The sequence below is a fragment of the Lagopus muta genome, chromosome 15, assembly GCF_023343835.1.
Source record: "Lagopus muta isolate bLagMut1 chromosome 15, bLagMut1 primary, whole genome shotgun sequence".
NCBI classification, from domain to species: domain Eukaryota; kingdom Metazoa; phylum Chordata; class Aves; order Galliformes; family Phasianidae; genus Lagopus; species Lagopus muta.
In genome coordinates, this window is record NC_064447.1 from 6,535,293 (window position 1) to 6,556,584 (window position 21,292).

At 40.2% G+C, this 21,292-nt stretch overlaps 1 protein-coding gene across 4 annotated transcripts in view; it reads right to left on the reverse strand.

Moving 5' to 3' along the window:
• Positions 1-1,520: 1,520 nt before the first annotated feature.
• OTOA (otoancorin) overlaps positions 1,521-21,292 on the reverse strand; it is a 37,561-nt gene continuing 17,789 nt past the window's right edge. For all 4 annotated transcript variants that reach the window (XM_048961968.1, XM_048961966.1, XM_048961969.1 and 1 more), the window contains 10 exons: positions 20,010-20,103; positions 18,836-18,965; positions 15,337-15,524; positions 12,113-12,268; positions 11,029-11,171; positions 10,414-10,550; positions 9,766-9,863; positions 7,793-7,985; positions 6,617-6,707; positions 1,521-6,036 (listed from right to left, as the gene is read on the reverse strand). In XM_048961968.1, the coding sequence (XP_048817925.1) occupies positions 6,631-6,707; positions 7,793-7,985; positions 9,766-9,863; positions 10,414-10,550; positions 11,029-11,171; positions 12,113-12,268; positions 15,337-15,524; positions 18,836-18,965; positions 20,010-20,103 (1,216 nt within the window). In that variant the 3' untranslated portion in view covers positions 1,521-6,036; positions 6,617-6,630. The remainder of the gene's footprint in view (positions 6,037-6,616; positions 6,708-7,792; positions 7,986-9,765; positions 9,864-10,413; positions 10,551-11,028; positions 11,172-12,112; positions 12,269-15,336; positions 15,525-18,835; positions 18,966-20,009; positions 20,104-21,292) is intronic.

Consider the following 21,292-nt stretch of genomic DNA (forward strand, 5'->3'; position numbering starts at 1 on the left):
ACAGCCTGTGCCACTGCCTGACGTCTCCAAGAAGCAATTTTCCTAATAACCAACCTCAACCTCCCCTGGTGTTCCTTGTCCTATCACTGTTACCTGGGAGCAGAGGCTGACCCCCACCTCACCACAGCCTCTCTTGAGGGAGTTATAGAGAGCCATAAGGTCTCCCCTGAGCCTCCTCCAGAATAAACGATCCTGATTCCCTCAGCCACTCCCTATAAGATTTGTTTTCCAGATCCTTTACAGCTCCACTGTCCTTCTCTGAACACACTCTATCAGTGTCTTGTAGTGAGGGGCCCAGAACTGAACACAGCACTCGAGGCGCACCCTCACTGTCACTGAGTACAGAAGGACGATAAACCTCCTGCTCCTGCTGGCCATATTATTTCTGATACAAGCCAGGATGCCTTTGGCCTTCTTGGCCACGTGGGCACACTGCTGGCTCACATTCAGCCTGCTGAAGGAGAATATTGCCATCAAGCATCCAGCCCAAAGAAGGATCTCCTCTGAAAATACTACAGCGATGTCTGTATCAAAATCAGAATAACAAAGAAAGCTAAGACCATTACTACAGACCCTGTATATTTTTACAGAACCATGCTGTGTAAAGACTGCACAAAACTTCCAGGGCTGCAGCTTCCCACCAGAGCTAGCAGCACCGCTATGCTGCACTGACCTGAGGACACAGCTCCCTGTGTTGGCAGTGTGAGGCAGGCCACAGGCAGGACCAGTGTGGCCACAAGCTTTGCCCACAGGGCTAACATAACAGCCCCCTTATTGTACCAGAGACTGCAGTTAGCTGAAAAAAGGGCAAATATGAGAAAGACCCTTAAAGAATTAGGAAAAATACTTGCTTAGTTTTAATTCTTCTCCGAATGTTTTTGTTGGGGTTTCTTTTTCTATTTGAGCTTCTTAGATATGAATTTTTTTATTTTCTAGTTTGCTTTCACTCCCCTCTTCACAGGTTTGTTTTCTCTATTTCTTTGAAAAGTCTACAAACCTCTCCTTTTGACAGTATTACCAAATGGGTAAAGCCATGATAAACTTGAATCAATAATAAGCTAACTCACTTTCTTTCCTCTGACAAGCTCTTCAGTTGTTCAGGGCATTCAAGATAGCATATTACTGCTTTCAGAGTAACTAAAAGCAAAGCTACAAGCATTTGAAACGAAAATGTAAAAGTTAACAGGTCTTTTCCACTCCCCATGAAGAGAAGGCCCTATACATTTCAGCCTCAGCTCTGGATCAGAAACTACTCTCAAACAAGAGACGTTGTCATCGTGTCTGCAGACCAGGCATACCTCTTCACTTTCTGGTTCCAGCACCTCCTCAACTGAGGAGCTGCAAAAGGAAGTCATGCTGTCCCTGACATCTCCCTGCAGCTGACAGGAAGCAGAACTCCCTGGCAGCATGGAACAGGCTTGCCATCCCCCCCCAGGCAAGCTCAGCTTCCTCTGGCGCTTGAAATTATTCTCACCTTTCTTCAGCCCTCAACTGAAGTCCCAGGCTTCTGACATTTCACTTGCCTTGTCAATGAAAAAAGTGGAAGGTGAGAAGCACATCTGATACTCTACTGGAGAACCTGTGCTTCTCAAAGGGACGTTGGTGTCAGAGCTCTGGGTACTCAGGTGATGCAAAGGGCACTGCAGAAGTGGATAAAGATTGTCATAGGATACAGCAAGGCACTGAAGTTCATACTGCCTGAAATCAATGTCTCATGAAAGAAAGAGGCTGTACAGCATCGCACCTTCACTCTATTCTGGTTTGAAGAATTAAAAACACTTCAATCATAGATGTATCTTCCCTCAGAAAGACATAATAGAGTGTGAAATATTACCTGGTATAAATATGCTGTCCTGGGCACTGGCAGTTAGTGGACTGACTGCACATTTCATAGCCAGCTGAAAGGCTTCTTCAGCACCTTTTCTTGATGGTCTCAGGAACGGAATGCCAGTGAAGCTGTCCATGGATTTCAATGGACACTGCCTCAGACACTGATAGCCATCACATTATGCCGCATATTCTCCTGTAGTTTAAATATATGCTACATTCTTCCACGGATCTCTTCCTGAATATAACTCAAAACAATGACCTTCTCATCTTTGAAAAGGGCCCAGTACAGAAATAAATTGCATAATCTTAATGATCATTTTAGAGAGACTGAAAAGAGGGTGTCTCTCCTGAAAAAGTGGAATGTGTTTATTGCACAGAAAAACCTCTGATTAACGCAAGTTATGGAAGCAATTATATAAATGATTCACCTCTTTCAAAAGCAATGGCATCAACGATACTGTTGAGAATAAATAATTATTTTCTCAGTTCATACAGGATATATCCAGAGCTTTTTTGTGGTCTGAGCTGTTTTCTGACATCTGATTAAATTCAAAACATGTCAGGCTCTGGTTAGACATAACCCAGGGCTCTATCTTCTGCATTAAACCAACAGATGATTTTGACTGTAGCAATGCCTATTCTTTGTACAGTTCCTTTTTAAACAGTGGTTAACACTTCTTGGATAAAAGATTACCAGAAGAAAACACCATTCTCTAATTGTCATATTTCTCCTCTTTCTGGATTTCTGGTTGTCTCTTCTTTTCGTCCTCCAAAGAGAAGATTTCAGATCCTAAGTGAGATGCTATTATATATTTATTAGAGTAATTAATACCAGCTAAAATTTTAGAAAATAAATGTTACCTACTGCCAGCAAAGCAAAAAATCCACTGATCATAATTTCTCCACTTAGAACTGCAATGTACAGTCACTTGAATTGCAAAATCTGAGCGTGACATGTGTTCTTGTATCATGAGGGCAAGAAAATCCTTATTAATCCAGACCAGAAAAGCAGAATGATGCTGAACAGCAAAGGGCAGGAACAGACAGATGGGCACTGGCTGATTGGTACTCTGAGCAGAAAAAAATGTAATGCATTTCCAGACTGTGTACTTGTGGGTAGAATAAACAAGATGTTAATTTTGACAAAAATATTGTCTGGTAAAGAACTGCTCCAGGTCCTAGAAGAGACAAGGACTGGCAGAGTATTTGAACTAGTGTCCTAATTTCTCTGTTTAGGAACTGATTAGATAGAGTCTCATAATGGACCAAACACTTTACCAAAATATATGAAAGGAAATACTTGAATGGTACAGTAATTTGTTTGAAAAGTTTGGCCTTTTTAAAACACACTGTGTAACAATGCACAAAATACTCTTTCCTAGGAATGATTTCAGATTTCTGGGGGTAAGAGAAATTTAATTTTCATTAAGAGTTTGTGTGTATTCTTTGCAGATTTGTCTTTTCTACCCAGTCTCCTTCCTGTTGTACTAGGGAGGGAAGACAGAGCCCTGACCTCAACAGTAATGGATTAAGCAGTCCATGTGGATGTGTTACATCATATGACACAGGAGTGAGTATCTTACTAATCAAGGACTAGAAGGGAGTAAAATAAGATTCTTAGCTCTGTTGAGATATAAGGCCCACGTATCTACAGTCTTCCTAAAAAACAAATAAACCACATACTTACCAAAACATTTTCACTGAGATAAAGAGATTTCATTGCTTACACTTGCATTTCAGCCTGGAATATCAGGGTTGTTGAGGGAAAAGGTTATTTGGGCTGATCATAAGGGAATTGAGGTACTTCAGTTGAATGAGTTATGACTCTTCAAATTATCATTTACAACAACCACAACATGGTAAGAGCCAAAATACCAGCACATGCCCTGTGATCAGTGCTATGGAATTATCTATTCATGTGACTCACTCCAAGTAATGGTTAATTCCTTGCTTATTCCTGAGTCGTGAAACAAGAGTTCTTTGAGTTAGTGGGATCTCTCCCATATCCCCACATGTTTCAGCTGGCACACGCAGAAGGCATGGCCACATCTGTTTCAAGGTGGGGAGATAGAATGGGACTTCTAACAAGATCCCAGTCAAACAGGATGGGACTGAAAGCTGTGTTATGGGAAAACAAACTGGGTGGTGATGATCCCGAGACAGGCAAGGAGTTCAGCTATTCCAAAGCACTTGTGCTTGAAAGAAATTACGGCACAGATGGCACAAAACAAAGAGCTCGTTCCTGCTCCAATTAAAAGCTCAACTCTCGACTCACATAACTGCAGACAGAATCACTCCCAGGTACGTTGACAGAAGAGTATTTTCAGCTCATATGGATTTCTGAAGCACTTGGTATGGGGCAGTCACGTATCTTCACAGTGAACTGGAAATGCTGCCTCTTCTTGACTATGACAATATTTCTCCTGCATCTTCACAGAAGTGTACACAAAATTCAAGCCAAGTAATTTATGGAAACCAAACAACCTTTTAGTGCTTTCACATTTCAATGAGGCAGGACGATTTAAGATGAGAATACAGATAAGTATAATGCGTTTGATCCATCAAAGCGTTTTTTGCTTTAGTGGGTGCTTGCATGTATTTGCTGGGATTTATTTCTATTTAAGGAAAGGCCACAATCTATTGTTTACATGCAGAAAAGGAAATGCAGTGGGGAAAATGCTGATATTTTATCATTAGTGCTAGAGAAAAAGTTGCAAGGCAACTTGCAGCAATAGTAGTTCTTTGCTCATAAATGCAATGCATGTAGTACTGTTCAACATCATGTCACATTTTCTAGGGTTAGAGATAGGCAAAGGCAGTTCCTAAAGCAGCAGATTGCTAAAGGGGAAGATGGAACAAGAAGGGGTGAAAAATGGCAATGCTCTCACTGCTTCCTTTGCCAATAACAGTCTTGAAAATCAGGTTGGCTCCTGTTGCTGCTGCAGGAGTCACAGACCACCTGGGCCTGTGGTGGGAGCTGTTACTCCCAGCAACAGCAAAAGCCTACCCTTCCCCAGCAAGAAGCTGCAGCTGCTTCTCTCCTGCCTTATTCTTATCACTTCCCCAGCTGTAGCAACTTTTCAAATCTGCTTTCAGTGCAAAGAAGCTAGATTTGATGTTTGCCATAAAGAAATTCAAATACAAGTCTGAAAGACATTTACTACAGCACAGCCCTAAATGGAGAAGCTGAACTTTTAAGAGTGATCAATGCCTTTCTTCAATTCCAGAATAAGGACTTTTGCAATGGCAAAATGGAAGATGGTACCATGAATTCTTGGCATAAAAACATGCTGACGAACACAACGATGTCTATTTACATGCAGCGAATTTTTAATTTATCTCTTTTTCCATAGTTTAAAATACTTCTATCTGACATGAAAGGCATTAGACATACAACTATATGTGATTCATAGTTATGATAAATTATTACAAACCTTGTGGAAAGTGCTGGATTGACAGTCCTAGTAGTACATAGTCCCAGTGAACAGTTTTCTCCTATAGTTTCTAGCTGTATCCTTCAACCCTGACCAAACTGGAGGGTCATCTTGTGATAAAAATAATAAGCTTTCCATGGTGCATTTTGTCACATCAAATACAAACAGTATTGCACTGCCCTCTGTGGTAACAATCCTGTGTTGTATATATGCAGCTGTGGGGAATACATTTATTAAAAATGCTTAAATAAGATCACAGGACTACTTCTTAGCTGAGCAGGATTTAAACTACTGGCCCAGAAATGAAATTATTTTATTGCAACAGCAGTAGCTTTTAGCGTGGCTTCTAATTTGCCACACAGAAAGAGCCTCTGTCCTGAGGCTACAAACTATAGGAACAAAATGCAACAGATGGATTGAAATAGCATGACCAAATAAACCAGAATAAGAAGGACTGGGATAAAATACATCAGCTGCCCATCCTCTGTGTCATTCAGGCTCCTCTCTAACATATACGCTTATCTTCCAGTAACTTTCTCATGACACATATAAGGCATTTGCAATTTTGAAATTTGTTCTGAAGTATTTGGAGGGATTCCATCTTACTTGTTAATGGTAAAGCAAAGCAGATACTTCACATCATGATGCCAGATGAAGGTGTTGCTTTTAAGAAATTAACCAGGTTGCACTCAGGCATCTGAGCGCCTCTTCATTCTGCTCTTTGTGCTAAGCTGCAGATCTTCAGCACCTCCTTTTCGCAATCTCCAGAACACTAAAAATCAAAAAGCAAAGAAAAATATTGTATTTTTTTGACATACCTTGATTTGCAGCCTTAAACACTGAGTGGAATACTAGAGCATTTAGTTTGCTTAACTAGCATTTTTACCTTAATCCCATCAGTGCTCTTGTTAAATCTTATTCTGTTAAAATTATGAAATACAATAAAATTCAATGGCAACATTCATTCACCTGGAGGTTATCACAGCACTTGTGGAATACAATCTTATCAGTGGACTGGAACAAGCAAAATACAGATTAATACCAACAACATGCTCTAAAAAATTGGACAAATTGATTGGTGTTACATGGAATTTTAAATATACTTTTGTTAAGGCTGGCCTTATAGTAAAGATAAGATAAGGTGCTTTACTCTTGATTAGAGTCTGAGATCGGCTAAGAGTTACAAGACACCTCTGCAATACAAATAAGTTATTCAGAAATTGCTACCTCCATTTTCAAAGCAGAAAGGGGGTCTCAGTCCTTCACCCTCCCATCTTACTGCTAAGCCATTACTGTTACATGTGATATAAGTCTCTCTTATAAAGATCCCTCCAACTGAAAACATAACTTACCATAAGCTTAACACTCATGGATTCAGAGAGGCACGTGCAAGTGTGAACAAAGCACACAACCAGATGCTGAAGCTGCTCAGACGGGGAGCACCTGAAAAGCAGAATGCTTCATGCTTTACTTTCACAACATACTTCAGACTAGTGCTATCCTACCTAAGCCAGCCTGAAGAGGTGTAGCAAATTACAGCATTTCAGGCCTCCTATTTATATTTAGCAGCTCAAAAGATGACAATATTTGGAACGGTCAACTTCCATGCATGGCTCCAAAGAGAAACATTTCATAGGGGTAGTATGGAATAATAGGTATAGCAAGAATAATGAATGAGAAACTCAAGAACTCAGGTGATCTTTGCCCCGGAAACTCCTCCCCTGTGGCATATCTACAGGAAAACTGTGCCACGTGCATGAGAGATGTGGGCTGACAGCACAGGTCAGCTGCTTCCAGTAAGATCTGCTTTAATTTCAGCAAGGGCATGGTAGCAATTCAGTCCTCTTTTAGCACCTCAGCATTCCTCTTTTTTGTTCAACATCTTATCTCTTGCTTGTAGCAGTGGAAGGAATAATATTTGCTGTCTGATAGTGATAATCTCTCAACGCTGGCTTGACTGTATGTGAACTATCACTAACTGCAAAACATCCATATATACTCACCAGCATAACTTGTCTCCAGTATGATTTGTAATATGAAGAAGTAGTAAGTTAAACCACTGGAGCCTAGGCTTTCTTTCCAAACAGGATGAGAACAGCAGGGGGAAAGCAGGGCCCTAGGTCCAGTTTGGATAAAGGTGCTGATCCACCCCAGTGCCACTTCCTTTCCCATTTGCAGCTCAGCCAACCAGAGCCCTGCTCTAAACTTTTAAGGCAAAGAACATGGGAAAGAAGGACTGGGGAAAGCTCTCTGTTTCAGCCTGTTTTACACAAGCTAGTGCTTAGCACAGTGTCATCCACTAGCCAGCTGACAGTTTTCCTTCATTATGCTGTGGGTAAATCCAGTAGCATCCTTGTAATTCCTCTTGGTCAGGCACATGATTGGTGGTAGGAGTTAAAGCTGATTACAGAATTCACTCTAGCCCTCCTTCACAATACGGGTGTGATCCTGGTGGGTGCTGAGATGCACGTTGCACTGGTGCACCAGCACCCTCCCCTCTAAGCAGAGTGGGAAGTGGCTGTACTCACCACCTGGAGCTGGGGGTCGCCTCGACAGCGGTATGCAAGCAGTGGTGGGTGCCTCCGGGCTGTTGGTCCTGGCTCCATCCAGTGCCAGCTGAAGGCTCTGGAGCTGTGATGCACTCAGATGCTCACGCTGTGATTCTGTAACCATAGCAGCATTTTCAGGGCCCAGGTTTGCTATTTGTTTTGGTGACAATGCCTGAGAGTGAAAAAGCCAGAAAAAATCATTTAGACCTCCAATTACAGACAGGTAAGGAATGAGGAGAAATAGCCTTCAACATTGTATTTCTACAGGAAAAAACTCAATAAAGCTTAGAAAAAGCTCTTTGTTAATTTATTTCACTGGGCATTTGCTGCTCGGCTGTAACAGCTTGAGAAGCTTTCTTTGATAACACTTGATTGGACACCGCTTCAGTATGTAAAAGGAGTTTCATTGTCCAGTCACTTTTCTGACTTGTGCAAAGACAAATGACACTGTGCCTCATCTTGTGTTCTCGTGTATTTCCTCTTATACCTGCTCCCAAGCAACCTCTCTTCATCTATATTTAACCCTTGATTGGAGGTATCAGTAGGGAAAGCAGTGAGTTGAAAAATAATATGTTTTAATCTCATGATTGTTTCCTTTTTTAGACTGCAAATCCTCCAAGTTTGGACGTACAAGTTTGTATTTAAAAATGAATATGGAAATTATAATCTTGTAGTAATTATGTTACACAGAAATTAACTTGCCATGCATTGGCCATGCTGGATTGCTTCGATTCCAGCTAACAATCTGCAGCCCCAAGAATTGCAGCCTTCCTGCACAACATGCCATCTCTGCAGCAACAGTTCTGCATCCAGGTCCTATTTTACAAGGGATTATATTTTCCCCTTCCAGGTAGGTCAGAGCACAGCACAAACCCTTCCTAATTTTTCATTGTCTAGCAAACGATATGCTCCTTTAAACCTCATAAACTCATGTAAATGTCTGTCATCCAGAGATGCTGAGATGAGCCACTTTTAAACTAAATTAAGGTCCATTATACAATGTAGTTTTTCAGAATTCAAAACCTGAATAATGTATGTAGCTCTACAATAGCATAAAAGCTACGTAAACAAATTCTGCTCTGAGTCTTTCAAATACAGCAAAATGTTCTGGGAAGATCCCCTGTTGTTTTTTAAGCACATTTTGTATCATCATTCCCACTCACTTCGCAAGAAATTCTAGAGGGTGCCATAGACCTTCACCTTCGCCTGTTTTCCAGACAGTTTGGCAAAGAGCATCTCAAGCTTATCTAAACTGTCAGTGGTACTGTGCAAAACAGTAACTGTTCAGGGAGTTATTCTCATTTATGGATCCTGACACAGTTAACTATCTGTTTAGCTCATCTGGCCATAAATACATCATTTGACTGAGCATCTGAAAGAGACCAGACTAGGCAGAACATTAATCTTGTCACTGAGTCAAATAAAGTCTGGGCCAATGACCTCGAGATCCACATTCTAATTTCTGGTCCACATTCAGAATGGTTGTAATTAGATGTAATTCCTTTCTGATCTGTATCTGCTTGTACAATCTGTTCCTCAGAGCTAACACAGGGAAATGTTGCCAGATTTCAGGATAATAAAAAGGCTCTTACCTAAGTCAGCACAGAAATCTGTAGTTGTGATAGCATCTCTACAAATGCTAATAAACAGAGAAGAAAACTCAGATTTGAATACAGTGTGAAAAGAAAGAGAGTCCCTTCTGTGCTTTCTGACCCCAGGTCTTTGCTTTTTCTCTGATTCGCATTCTGAGGAAAAAACAAAGCTTGCTTAACATGTTTCATGCTCATCCCAAATACAGATAACACAGTTTAAAGTTAATGTTTTAGATTCCTGACTGTCTCTCAAACCATAGAAAAAATTCTTACTGAAACCCCAAACCAATGCTGCAGGTTATTTATACCAGAGTTAAAACAATAAAAATTCAATTACTTCTTCACTAATAAAGCTCTTACTTGGAAAATTTCAGCAGGTATACTTCTTACTGCTATTGGCTGCAAATATGGCATCAGGTTTTTATCAAAAGCTTTTAATTCATCCTCATTCAAACCACCTGCAAAGATAATACAGTTTTTTTTATTAGATTGACTTTTAGGGTAACACTTGTGCAAAATATCTAGTAAATGTATTTCTTCCATATGTTTCATTGAGGAATACTGGTTCTTAATCTTGTTGTTTCTTACCCTGTGTTCAAACATCACAAGTCTTTAGCCACTGGTATGGAGTGTACTCTAACTGAAGGACCACTAAATAACTCTTGTGGTTGTAAATGAGACAGCTGAGGGGAGATCTGAGAAAAATCTACGAAGTCATAAGCAGTGTCGTTAGAGAATGTTTCTTCATAGTCTCCTCTAAGACAGGAAGACTTAGGGAGCATTAACTGAAATCATTGGAAGGCTTTAAAAAAAGGAGGTACCTTATGGAGACTACCACAGACTTTTCCTTAGTGCTAATTGCTGAATGCCCATCCCAGCAGGTGACTCCTCTCTGGAAAAAAATTCCTTTTGCCAGTCTTGAAAAACACGCCGCTACTCGAACCTTTCACTCAACACTTCATAACACTGCCTCACAACTATCACCATCTGCAGTCTGAAATTTGTTACCTGCTATAGTACCAATTTCCTGTAACACAGAGCCATTCCATCTGGTCGCAGTTCCAAACACAGACTCTGTTATCTTCTTAAACTGCCTCAGAACAGGGGTGCTACACAGCAAGAGGCCAATTCTTGCAACAGCAGCACTGCAAAAGACAAGGTTAACGTGAAATGCTGCAATTGCATGCAGTACTAAAAGTGCCTGGAATATAGTCTGCAGTAGCAAGAATGTAAACCCATTTCTTAGTTAAAATGTATGTACAAACATTGCAAGCAAATGTTGAACGCCTGGAGCAAAAACCCAGGTTTCACAAAATCATAGAGTTTGGAAGGGACCTCTGGAGATCATGTAGCCCAACCCCCTGCTAAAGCAGGTTCCCTACAGTAGGTTGCAAGGTCTCTGAGTGCATTACTTGAGTGGTGGGATACAAATGGCAGAGGAAATTTAAAATGACTGTGCTTTAAACAGCCACTGTATGCTTTCTGTAACAGCTACTGCCTTTTTTAAAGCATTTAGGATGCAAACAAAAAGAGCCCTTTAGGCTCTATGAATCTTCAAGGAAAACAAGTTTGCATTTCATCAATAGAGATACTAACAATTCTGTTATGTTTCAAATGCTGTACCTGAATTCAGCAGTCCTTATGGACATGATTTCAGTGGAGTTCAGAGCACAGAGAATAGCTCCCAATCCAACTAAATCAAAGCTTTTTAGTGTACTCATTGTTCGCCCAGAATCTTCTAGAAAACTTTGCAAAATAGATCTTGCCTGCAGAAATATGAAGATAAAAGGTGTGAATGGAGTAAATATAATTGAAGATTTTGTTACCAGCAGCCCAAATTCTAACTGGAAGCTATGGAGGGTTACAAAGGGCCTATATATATAATCCCGAGCCTTCCAATATAATTAATAAGAGCTCTGTCATGGCCTTCAGAAGGAGCACTGGCAACACCTATTTGAGGCACTTAAGCAGAGTGTTTATATGGCCATTTCCCAAATGCAAGCAAGTTAAAAGAATTCAGTATGTCTTCTCTTGGTCACAAGTGACTATCTCCCTACAAGAAACGGGCACTGAAGTGCCTGACAGAGCTGCCAAATTCAGTTAAATTGCTAGAAAGAAATGCAAATTAATTAATGGGATTAATATGAATTATTTAGGCTTTCTAATATCAGGTTGTCTTGCCTTATTTAACTGTCACTTTCTTTCAATTTAATATGAAAATCTCCTGATGTAATCAGAGGTTATTCAAAGAAAGGAAGATGAAAGGAACATAGCATCCAAGTGGCATACTTGCTATCAACCTAGGTTTCAGTGAATGCTAGGGCTGGGCTGTACACTACCTCTTCAGTGATTACTCTCAGTGAGGAAAGGCCTGTAACTTCCACCAGCAGCATCTCTTCAGGGACCAGTGTGAGAGGAGCTGCTGACCTCTTTTATTACTTGCTGGGCAAGAACTAAGGAATACTGGTCACCACCAGAATTAATACTGTTTGACCACAATTAATGCAATTAGTAGCGATTTACATCCTCTTGGACATTTCATTGGCCAGGCAGACATCAGTGCTGACCTACCAGCTCTTATTTGTGGTGGCCTCAGCTGAAGGCAGCCAGCAGGCAGTGGTAGGGGTTGCTGTATTGGTTTCCTAGGCAATCCCAGGCCTTCAATCCCAAAGGATATATTCAGTGGTAAATTCAGTAACACGCTTACCTGGGCAAGAGTCCATTCTGCTTGTTGACTGAGGACAGAAATGGTGTCAATTGAATGTAAATCTAGCTCTTCAATTTCATTTTCAGTGAGTGCCAGTGCTATACGCCCCAGAGAAACAATATGGTAGCTCTTCCAGCCTAGCAGCGACCCCCAAACCTTTAGAACAGATTCATTGATTTAAAACATCTGTTAGATCATTGTGACTCTTTCTCTAGGTACACCATTCCTCAAACACTCCTTTTTAAAAGTCCCGATACCTGATATGTGTTTCTTCACACACAAAAGGCAGAGATTGGATACTGTGAAGGTGGGTACTGAAGTAATAATGGTTAGTTTATCTAAAACATCAAAATCAATGTACTTATATTGATGAGTTCCTCTTCTAGCTTTATTTGTTGCACAGTTACAGTACAGATTCAAAAGCTATCACAGACCAGCCCCAAGAAAGTTGTAATTTCAGGAGATCTGCCTGAATAAGGAATAATGAATAGCCATCAAGAGCTAAACCTGCAGAGCTCAGAACAATTGACTGCATTTAGCTGGGAATTACAGAAGATGGGAGTCATTGGTCAGTATCTCTTAGGATGTGGCCAATTGCCTTTGTGGAGAAAAGACAGTGGCTTTTGGCTGATGGAAGTAATTTGAACAAGACAGCTATATGCTGGGGGAAAAAAAAAAAGGTATCAGATACCTGAGCATCTTTGCATGATGTCAGTCAGCGCAGGAGACTTTTCTCATACGAGATTGTGCAAACAACTCCAGATAGAGAAATGAATGTAAAAGCACAGTCCTGGGCTGAGCTGACCACTCCATGCAAATATTTTTTCCATTTTCAGAGGACTGGTGTTTGCTCTACAACTCACAGGACACAAAGGGCCAGATCTCTGGAATAAGATGCTCTCCCCCAGAGCTGGGGGCTGTGTGCTCTTTGTGCCACCACACACCCTGGAGATGCCCCAGGACTGTCGAGGTTCTGTCTCAACTATGACTCTCAGGGTAAGGATTTGTTTAAGACAGTCTTTGCCAGACCCTCACCTTCTGACTGAGTATCCACTAGATCTTTTATGTCAGTTTTATAGAGTCATAAAGAAACAAAAATAGCCCAAGTCTGGGAAATTTCAGTCTTCTCCAAAGAAAAGACACAGCTAAAAGCATTACCTCCGTTTTAATGCTAATTGTCTAGCTTAGGAGATACACGAAACACATACAGTTAAAAATGTTGTGTGCCTGTTTCCTGATATAGGTCATAAAATACAGAATCTGAGCAGTTTCATAAATAGCATTATCTGCACTGCTATTATAGCATTGCTGAAGCAATCTCAGACATAATGGTATAAATAACACAGTGTATGAAAACTGAACCTCCCCTTTGTCCTCATTCACCTAGAGACTACAAAACCATACATCTGTTACTATCATGGAGCCTGGAGACCTTCCACTTCCAAGTGAGTTAAGCTGCTTACTTCCATTAAGACCCAATCTGATAACTAGAATTTTTGAATTAGTTTGTGGCCATGAGTAGAACGCAGTTTATTTTAGAGGAAATAAATCAATTTAGGAGAAATAAATCAATTTAGGAGAAATTAAATCTGGCTTAATCAAACCTTTAATCATAGAAACTAGTTAATAATATAACAGCATCTTCTGCAAATAATTTCAAAGAGCTGTAGCAGCTCCTTTGCCTGTACTGATTTCTCATGCTTGGTGTTGACTGTAATAGCGTGTTGCATCTGACAGATTAATACAGAGTCTGTCCTTGTCTAGCAGCATTCTGTCTCGCCAGCACTCACAAAGACCAAATATACAAAATTCAGAGCACCAGAGATCTGTGGATCTTTGAGTTGAGTATAGGAGCATATCAATCTTGTTAACAATTTCTCTAGAGCAGATAACACTCTGTAATCACACTATTATGCTGTACTCTGTAAAATAGTTCAGTTTCTACCATCTCAGATGAGCATTAGTTTTATTATCCTCTAGAATTATTTTTATTTTTCCTTTTCCCACCCACATGCCTCTGTGTTGACAGAGGGAGGCAGACGGACAAATGTATTTGATGCAGTGAGCTGCTGTCCTGTCACAGCAGAGACACAGCTGCAGAGTTAGTCAGACACCTGGCCAGTGCCCCTTTTCTTCACACACCTGTGATTTGGGAGTTTTAAAGATGTGCTGCCCTGCTAGAAACTGCACTTTTGGATTATCTACTTTGGCTGCAACTGCCACTGTACAAAGATGCCGCCCAGGCTCATTTTGGCACAGTCTTCAGACCTCCAAGCATCCGCACTTGTCCTACTTGCAGCTAACTGCACTTGTAGACACTTCCTAACCTTGTTCTGTCAGAACAATCCAGCAGAACCTAAAAATGACTTCTAAAACATTGTATCATTTCGACAGAATGGGATTCAGGAAAAGCTAGCCAGGGAGAGATGGAGGCAGAGAGGAGACAACTTCCATCAGATACTGGTGACATGAAGCTGAAGACAGCCTGGGCATGCTAACCTCTTCATCTCTCATTCTTCTGAAGCCAACACAGTAGATACAACTGCATCCTAAGGCTTTTCCTGGCTGAAACGTAAGTCTATTTTGGAACAATACAAGCAAGCAGAAAAAGCAGGTGACCTCCAGGAGGAATGCATCACCAGTCTCAGTGGTGGGTGAGGTCTGGCTTCTAGGAGCCCAAGTCAGCACTGCACAGAGCCCACACACTGCTGGTGCTTTGCCCCTGACACAGGGTACAGTGGTGGCAGCACCCAACCCTGTCCTGTGCTCTGGCACGCTCCGCTGGCACCACACATGCCAAAGGCCCAGGGCAGAGACCTGTTGCTTACCCACCAAAGTATCCCCTCTTTCAGTCAGTTTGGTTTTATTACACTGTAAACTGTATTTAACATGAACGTAGATGCTTGGACGTTCTCAGCTGAATTCTCAGCAGGGCTAACCAACAACCTACAGCACAGATTGCAGGTTTTTTTCATTTATAAAAGAAAAGTGAGAAGCAAGCAACTGAAAAGATACTGAAAAGCAAAACTGCAGCCAGTAGCTCAAAACAACTTGCCTCTTGACTTTAAAACAAAGCAATAATCTTCTCATGTTATTTTTCTAATGAGCAACAGATATTCCTGAGGTAGGGACATCACCGTAGCACAGTTACTTTAGAACTGTGTAGTTCAATAGCAGAAAGATAAATTATGGATTAAATTTTCTTTTACATGCAAAATAGTCACCTGCTTGGCTTTTTCCTTCAAGGCCATAAGTTGGGAGTTGTTAAAACCAGAGACAGTCCCAAGAAGTTCCACATTTTTGTCAAAAGTCCCTGCATCCATGCATTTCAGCTCCTGAGCTGACCAATAGACATTTGCTTCTGCTAACTTAATAATTTCATCTGAAGAAGGGGCTCTGGTTCCCAGGCAATCTGAGGAAAAAAGAAAGTCAAATAGTAGGAGTATTTTTCAAAGAGACCAAAATAAAGAAATTGAATAGGAAGATTCAAGAGTTAAGAGGCTTATGGACTACTAATTAACTGCAACCAATGTAATGTTAATTATCTCACAATGAAATAATTTCCTTAAATATTTGCATCCTTGATATCTTGGACATAAAACTATAATTTGCCCAATTTGTGAGATTCAACTACATTCTTTGTCCTTCAAAGGCAGTGCAGGCTGAAAAAGAAAAGTAGTGTGTATTTCAGAACTGTTACAATACAGGATGCTACAATAAAACTAAAATCTGAAGGCATACAATGCTGAGGGCAGACGAGGTCTTCCAAGTTTTTTTCAAGACCAGTTGCCTAAAGGAATCAAACTCAGATCACTGAGATGGCCTCGGCCTCCATCCAGCTCCAACGCTGCTCAGAAAAATTAAAATATGTTTATAGATCGCAGCTGAACGAACTCCTCTGCATTTAACCAGTTTGTTTCCAAATCCAGTTCAGCAGGAAACTGTTGGACACAAGAGATCCCTTCATGCTGAAGTACCCTGACAGAGATAGAAATACAGCTTGTAAACTTGCCTGACATTTAAACAAGTGGAGACAGCAACTGGATGTGTCAGAGAAGCATGGTGCTTGTTCTCCACGTCAAGCGAGTTGTTAAGATGTCAGGAACGAGAGAGGGTGTCTCACTTACAGCAGAACGGTTTGGACAGATGACCTGCATTTAAAGATGTGATTTATGGGCAACTTCCGGCCCATGCATGATCAAATGAGAGATTTTCCACAGTGTGTTGTAACAAATCCTGGTCCTTCTTGGTGTAATCTACCTCTCCTTTTGATGGAAAATAGAAATTAGAGTCCTAAGTGCTTGCTTACTGCTCTCGCTCTCCTGGCACTAATTTAGGAAAACCTTATTAAACAATTATCTAAACCAAACCTGAAGATATGTAGAGATTATATGGCCATTACCAGTAAAATGCTAGAATTCCACAGATGCTGCGTCAGAGCTAAGCTCCTCCAGATAAATAAATTGAAGTGAGGATGCATAGAGTAGATTTGTACTATGAAAGCAGGCAGAGGAGGGATTTATTTGCATCAAAGGAAGCTGCAGTAGTGGGTAGAACATTGAAAAGACTGAATCTGTTGAGCAAACGAAAACGTTGTTCAGTATGCACTGTACCAGCTGACATTCTGCTCTCCCTGTACGTGCCCTTCAGTGTGAAGCTGCATTGTTTCACTTTTCCTTCTGCAAAAGGTCAGCTTTTCTCATGTAAATACTGTCCACTACAATTCCTTTCCCCAAGTTATGAAAACTTTTGTTGATGATTTTTTGTTCTTGGAAAAACAAAACATTGATTTTATTATTTGCAGTGCACCAGTTATATTGGCACAGTTACAGAGGGAAATACTAATTAGAGTCCTGGCTTTGCTTCCTGTTTCTGATGCTTCTTCATTCTTTCTTCTGCTCTACATAATTATATTTAGTTTGATGAAGAACATATTACATAGATAACATTATAATATCTCAGTGCTGTGAGTTAAGCAACCTGAATTCTTTTTCCACTACTGCTGCTGCTTTCTGGTAGCATCTCAGACATACAATTCCTGAATTTTGCCTCATATCCTCCAATTTGCCTTAAACATCACCTCTGTTTTTCCCTTGGTGTAGGCACAGATGTTTGAACTGTCACTAGCAATTATTACTGTTATTACTATTTGCTCACAACCAGGAGGAGATGTTAAATAGCAGGCTGGCATCACGCAGAGCATCCATGTTATCCTCGAGCCATTCTCCTAATACTGCATTTTTTAGTAATTTAGTAAACCAGCCATAAAACTTCATTCCTTACTGAAACTATAACGTGAGCTGTGTGGAGACTATGCTTTGCAACAGAACTTCAACACCATTCTTGAAGAGCAGAAATATTTCTTGTTGGACCAGCACAAACAATTCCCTCATTTTCCATATTCCAGGCCCATTCCCAGCTGCACCAGCACACTCTGAGCGCAGAGTGAGCAGCCTTGGAAACCTGTCATCCTTTGACAAAGGCCATAAGCTTCACTGGCAGGTTTATATTGGCCTTACAGTGCAGATGAGACAGCTCTGCAATTGTACTGGACATGAGCTTGATTAGAGTATTTGGGATTGGTGGTGTTGTGACCAAGTTCTAGAGAAACATCTGTAAGGACATAACTGTCTTAATAATTACTGATTTGATAGTTTACTTCTTCAGAGTAGAGTGAATTTGATCCATATAGCTGGGCTCTGATACTCTGTCAGCTTGATCCTGCTTTTTTAGAGCATGATAATTTGTAATGATTCCTCTGCTCAATAGAGGTCATGGTTTTGTCAGCCCACGTAAAAATACAGCTCTGTAGAACTGTATATCCTGTATTGAATACAGAATGTATATCCTGTATATGAATACAGAATTGTAAGGGATGTCACAGCCATCATCCAGAGTTGCTGCTATATAACTGGGAGGATTTCCATGGAGGCACAGGGGCCTGGTGAGAGCTTGGACTTGCACCATTAGGCAGAACTGATGGGTAGGTTTTCAAAGGCAGTCAGTACCAGCCTCCCTGAAACTGCTGGATGCTGAGTGCTAATCAGCGCTTGCAGAAGCTTCCCCAACAGCAAGGTCATTCTCCACAGCACAAGATGACACGGCCTAAAAATTCTGCCTGGGTGAATTTAAGATATGGGAAGAAATTATTGTAACAGAATATAGTCAAAGTATGAACCTTCTACACAGAAAATGATCCATTTGTCACCAGAGATTCTAGTAGATTGATTGTTAATAAATTTTAGATTATAACAAAACAGAGTGCCACAATCAACGTTAGATTTCAGAACAGTTGAGTCAACATATGCTTATGTCTGGCAAAGGATTAACTGTGTGTAATCTTTTGGCACAACAGTAACTTGTCACCTCCACAGCTTTCCAATTCAAAGAGCTTCATTTAGATTACAAAGAAGCCAAAAAAAAAAGGTAAAAATCAACAAAAACAATCAATTCAAATAATCTTTTCTTCAGTGTAAGTACAAACATTCCAAGAGATACTGAACCTTGCAATGCAGTACTGAAATCAAGTGTTTCAGCAATTGGTCAGTTGACTGTGGGCAACAGAGCAAAGACTCACCGTTTATGCAAGCAGACTGCTAAATTACTGAGTGCTTTCATTTTCATTGTCCTTGGAATGCATGAGATGATCAAGGCAAAACAAAAAGTCAGTTTGAACTGCAAACCTGGCACTTTGACTCTGCACAGACACCAGGTAAAACCCACCTGGTGTGCCGAGATGTGGTTCCATGTTGGCAGTGGCATTGAAGACAGATTCAAATACAGTTGACAGAAGCTCTTCAGCTGAAGAAAGTGGCCCAATTGTCTTTGCTATTCGCAAAATGATATCTGGAAACTTCAAAAGGAAAAAAAGAAAAAGATATCTTTCCTTTTTTTAAAAGAAATAATTTTGGAGAGAGATTTGTGCAGACCTCAGCAAAATGGAGGTTAGCAACAGCTCAGCCTCCTTCCTCTTTATGCAGACGTTTAGCAAGGTTAACTGAAAGGTCAACAGCAGGTGTTTAAAACCAAAGTAAATTCTGAGAGATTCCCCCTCTGCCATGCCCTCTGATTCTGGTGACATCTGTGCAGCCTGGCTGCTGACTGCCTAGCAACAAACTCCTCTGTCTGTAATGTGCAACATGGAAAATACTTTATTTTCTTTGTTTCAAATTTGTCAAATAAATATAAAAATTGAGCATCTTCTTTAGGGTTTTGTGATGCTTTGGTATCTCTTCTCTGCCCTGCTGAACACTTCCCTTTCAGTTATGAGTCCTATTCTATTTGTCAATTATAAGCATTAATTCCTGAGTAAAAGTTGATGACTGTGCTCACATATTTCTGCAGAATAATGAATTCCTCATCCAGTATAGTTTACCCTTATATATAAAAACTTGTAAGATTATATGAACTAAGGAGGGCAAAGAAACTACAATACACACTGCTGAGGCTATTAGTTGTTGTTATGTGTGCTAAACTGGCCTTTGGGCAAAGGGCTGCAGGAGTAAATGCTGATCTGATCAACATGAGCCCATTATTAACAGGTAAGAAACATAACTTCTCTAGTTGAAAGGCAGAGGAATGGGGGAAATAATGCTACACAGAATACAGTTCTAAAAATACTTGTGTCTGCATAATTTTAAACACAGCATGTTTTTTTCTACATGACAGTGTGCAATTATCACTGTATATGTGCAAATAATTGCCTACAATAGAGAAGAAACCTCAGAAATTCTGATGAAGTCAGAAACAAGGAAGTGGATAAAAGCATGGTTACTTGCCAGAATAATTATTTACCTAGTTTAACATTCAGGTTACATGATCTAGGCTGTTCTTGCATTCATAAACCCAAATTCAAACATAATGTTTAATACATTTAAACGTTAAAATAAGAACATACCTTTTCAGCAAGGACATTTAGTTCTCCTTTTGACAACTGAGCTATGAATGGTCCAACATCTAATGTCGTTTCAGCTGTCCAGTTCTTTGGAGAGCTGAAAAAATATTTTTGAAAATATTATTAATGAAGAATGCTTGCAATCAAAATTGCACTGAAACTTCAGAGTTTTTCTTATACTTTATCATATAGCAAAGACAGATGATCCTGCACCAGTGTGATGATTCATGCATATTGAGCAACCTGGTCTAGTGGGAGGTATCCTTGCCTATAGCAGGGAACTGGATGATCTTAAAAGTCCCTTCCAACTTAAACCATTCTGTGATTCTGTAACATCAGACTGCATTTTCTCATCTCTCTCAGACATGTGGAGCATTAGTGGAATTTTCAGGACATACAGAGAAAGCCTTCAAACACTGCTTTGCCCTCTTTCTCCCTCAATGTTTGTAACATTCTTAGCATTACAGTGTCCAAGCAAGGAGAAACAATTCTTTCCAGAGCAATTAAAATTTTCCATTTTCAATCAGATTCATACTGCAATAATATTCTGCTAAATGGAATCCAAATAAGAACCATCATAACCAAAACTGAAACCATCCTTTTTCCAAGTACCTTATCCTAAGGATCACCTTGCCTAATAGGCAGGCAACACTTGCAAGTACTTGCTTCTCTAAGTTAAAACAAAACCAAATCAAAACAACAAACAAAAAATATATTGCAATACTGAACCATCTGCACGTTTACAGGCACTTTTTTCATTGCTGTTGGGCAACTGTAGCTTTCCCTGATGAAAATGGGAGCTGGGATGTTCAACATTTCCAAAAAACAGGCCATGAACACTTAGGAAAAGTGGACAGTTTCCCTGTCATTCTATAGAGATCAAATTCACTAAGCAAATCAGGAAACAAGAAACAGGTGATGACACTGAAAAATTAAATAAGTACCTTATTAGCTCTCTGTCCAGCTGTCAGAGCTATCTCCTTCATCTGTAAGATCCAAGAGCAGATGAAGGAGGCTCTAACACCTTGGAGAGCCAGGTCTAATGACATCTAAGCCATTTTTGTATTAGAAATCCTTTCTATGATAGGTACTATGCCTCCTGAAATAACATGCTAAATTATTCAGAGCAATATCTAAGAAGTTCAGTTCTGAGTGATGCAGGGTGTTTCAAAATATATGTTGCTTAGCACTGTGCTTATTTGGGCTGTTTGACACAAATGTTAGCCAACCTGTTTGGGGGTCAACTTAAGACAGCACTTGGATAAATAATTTTCAGCATGGAAAAT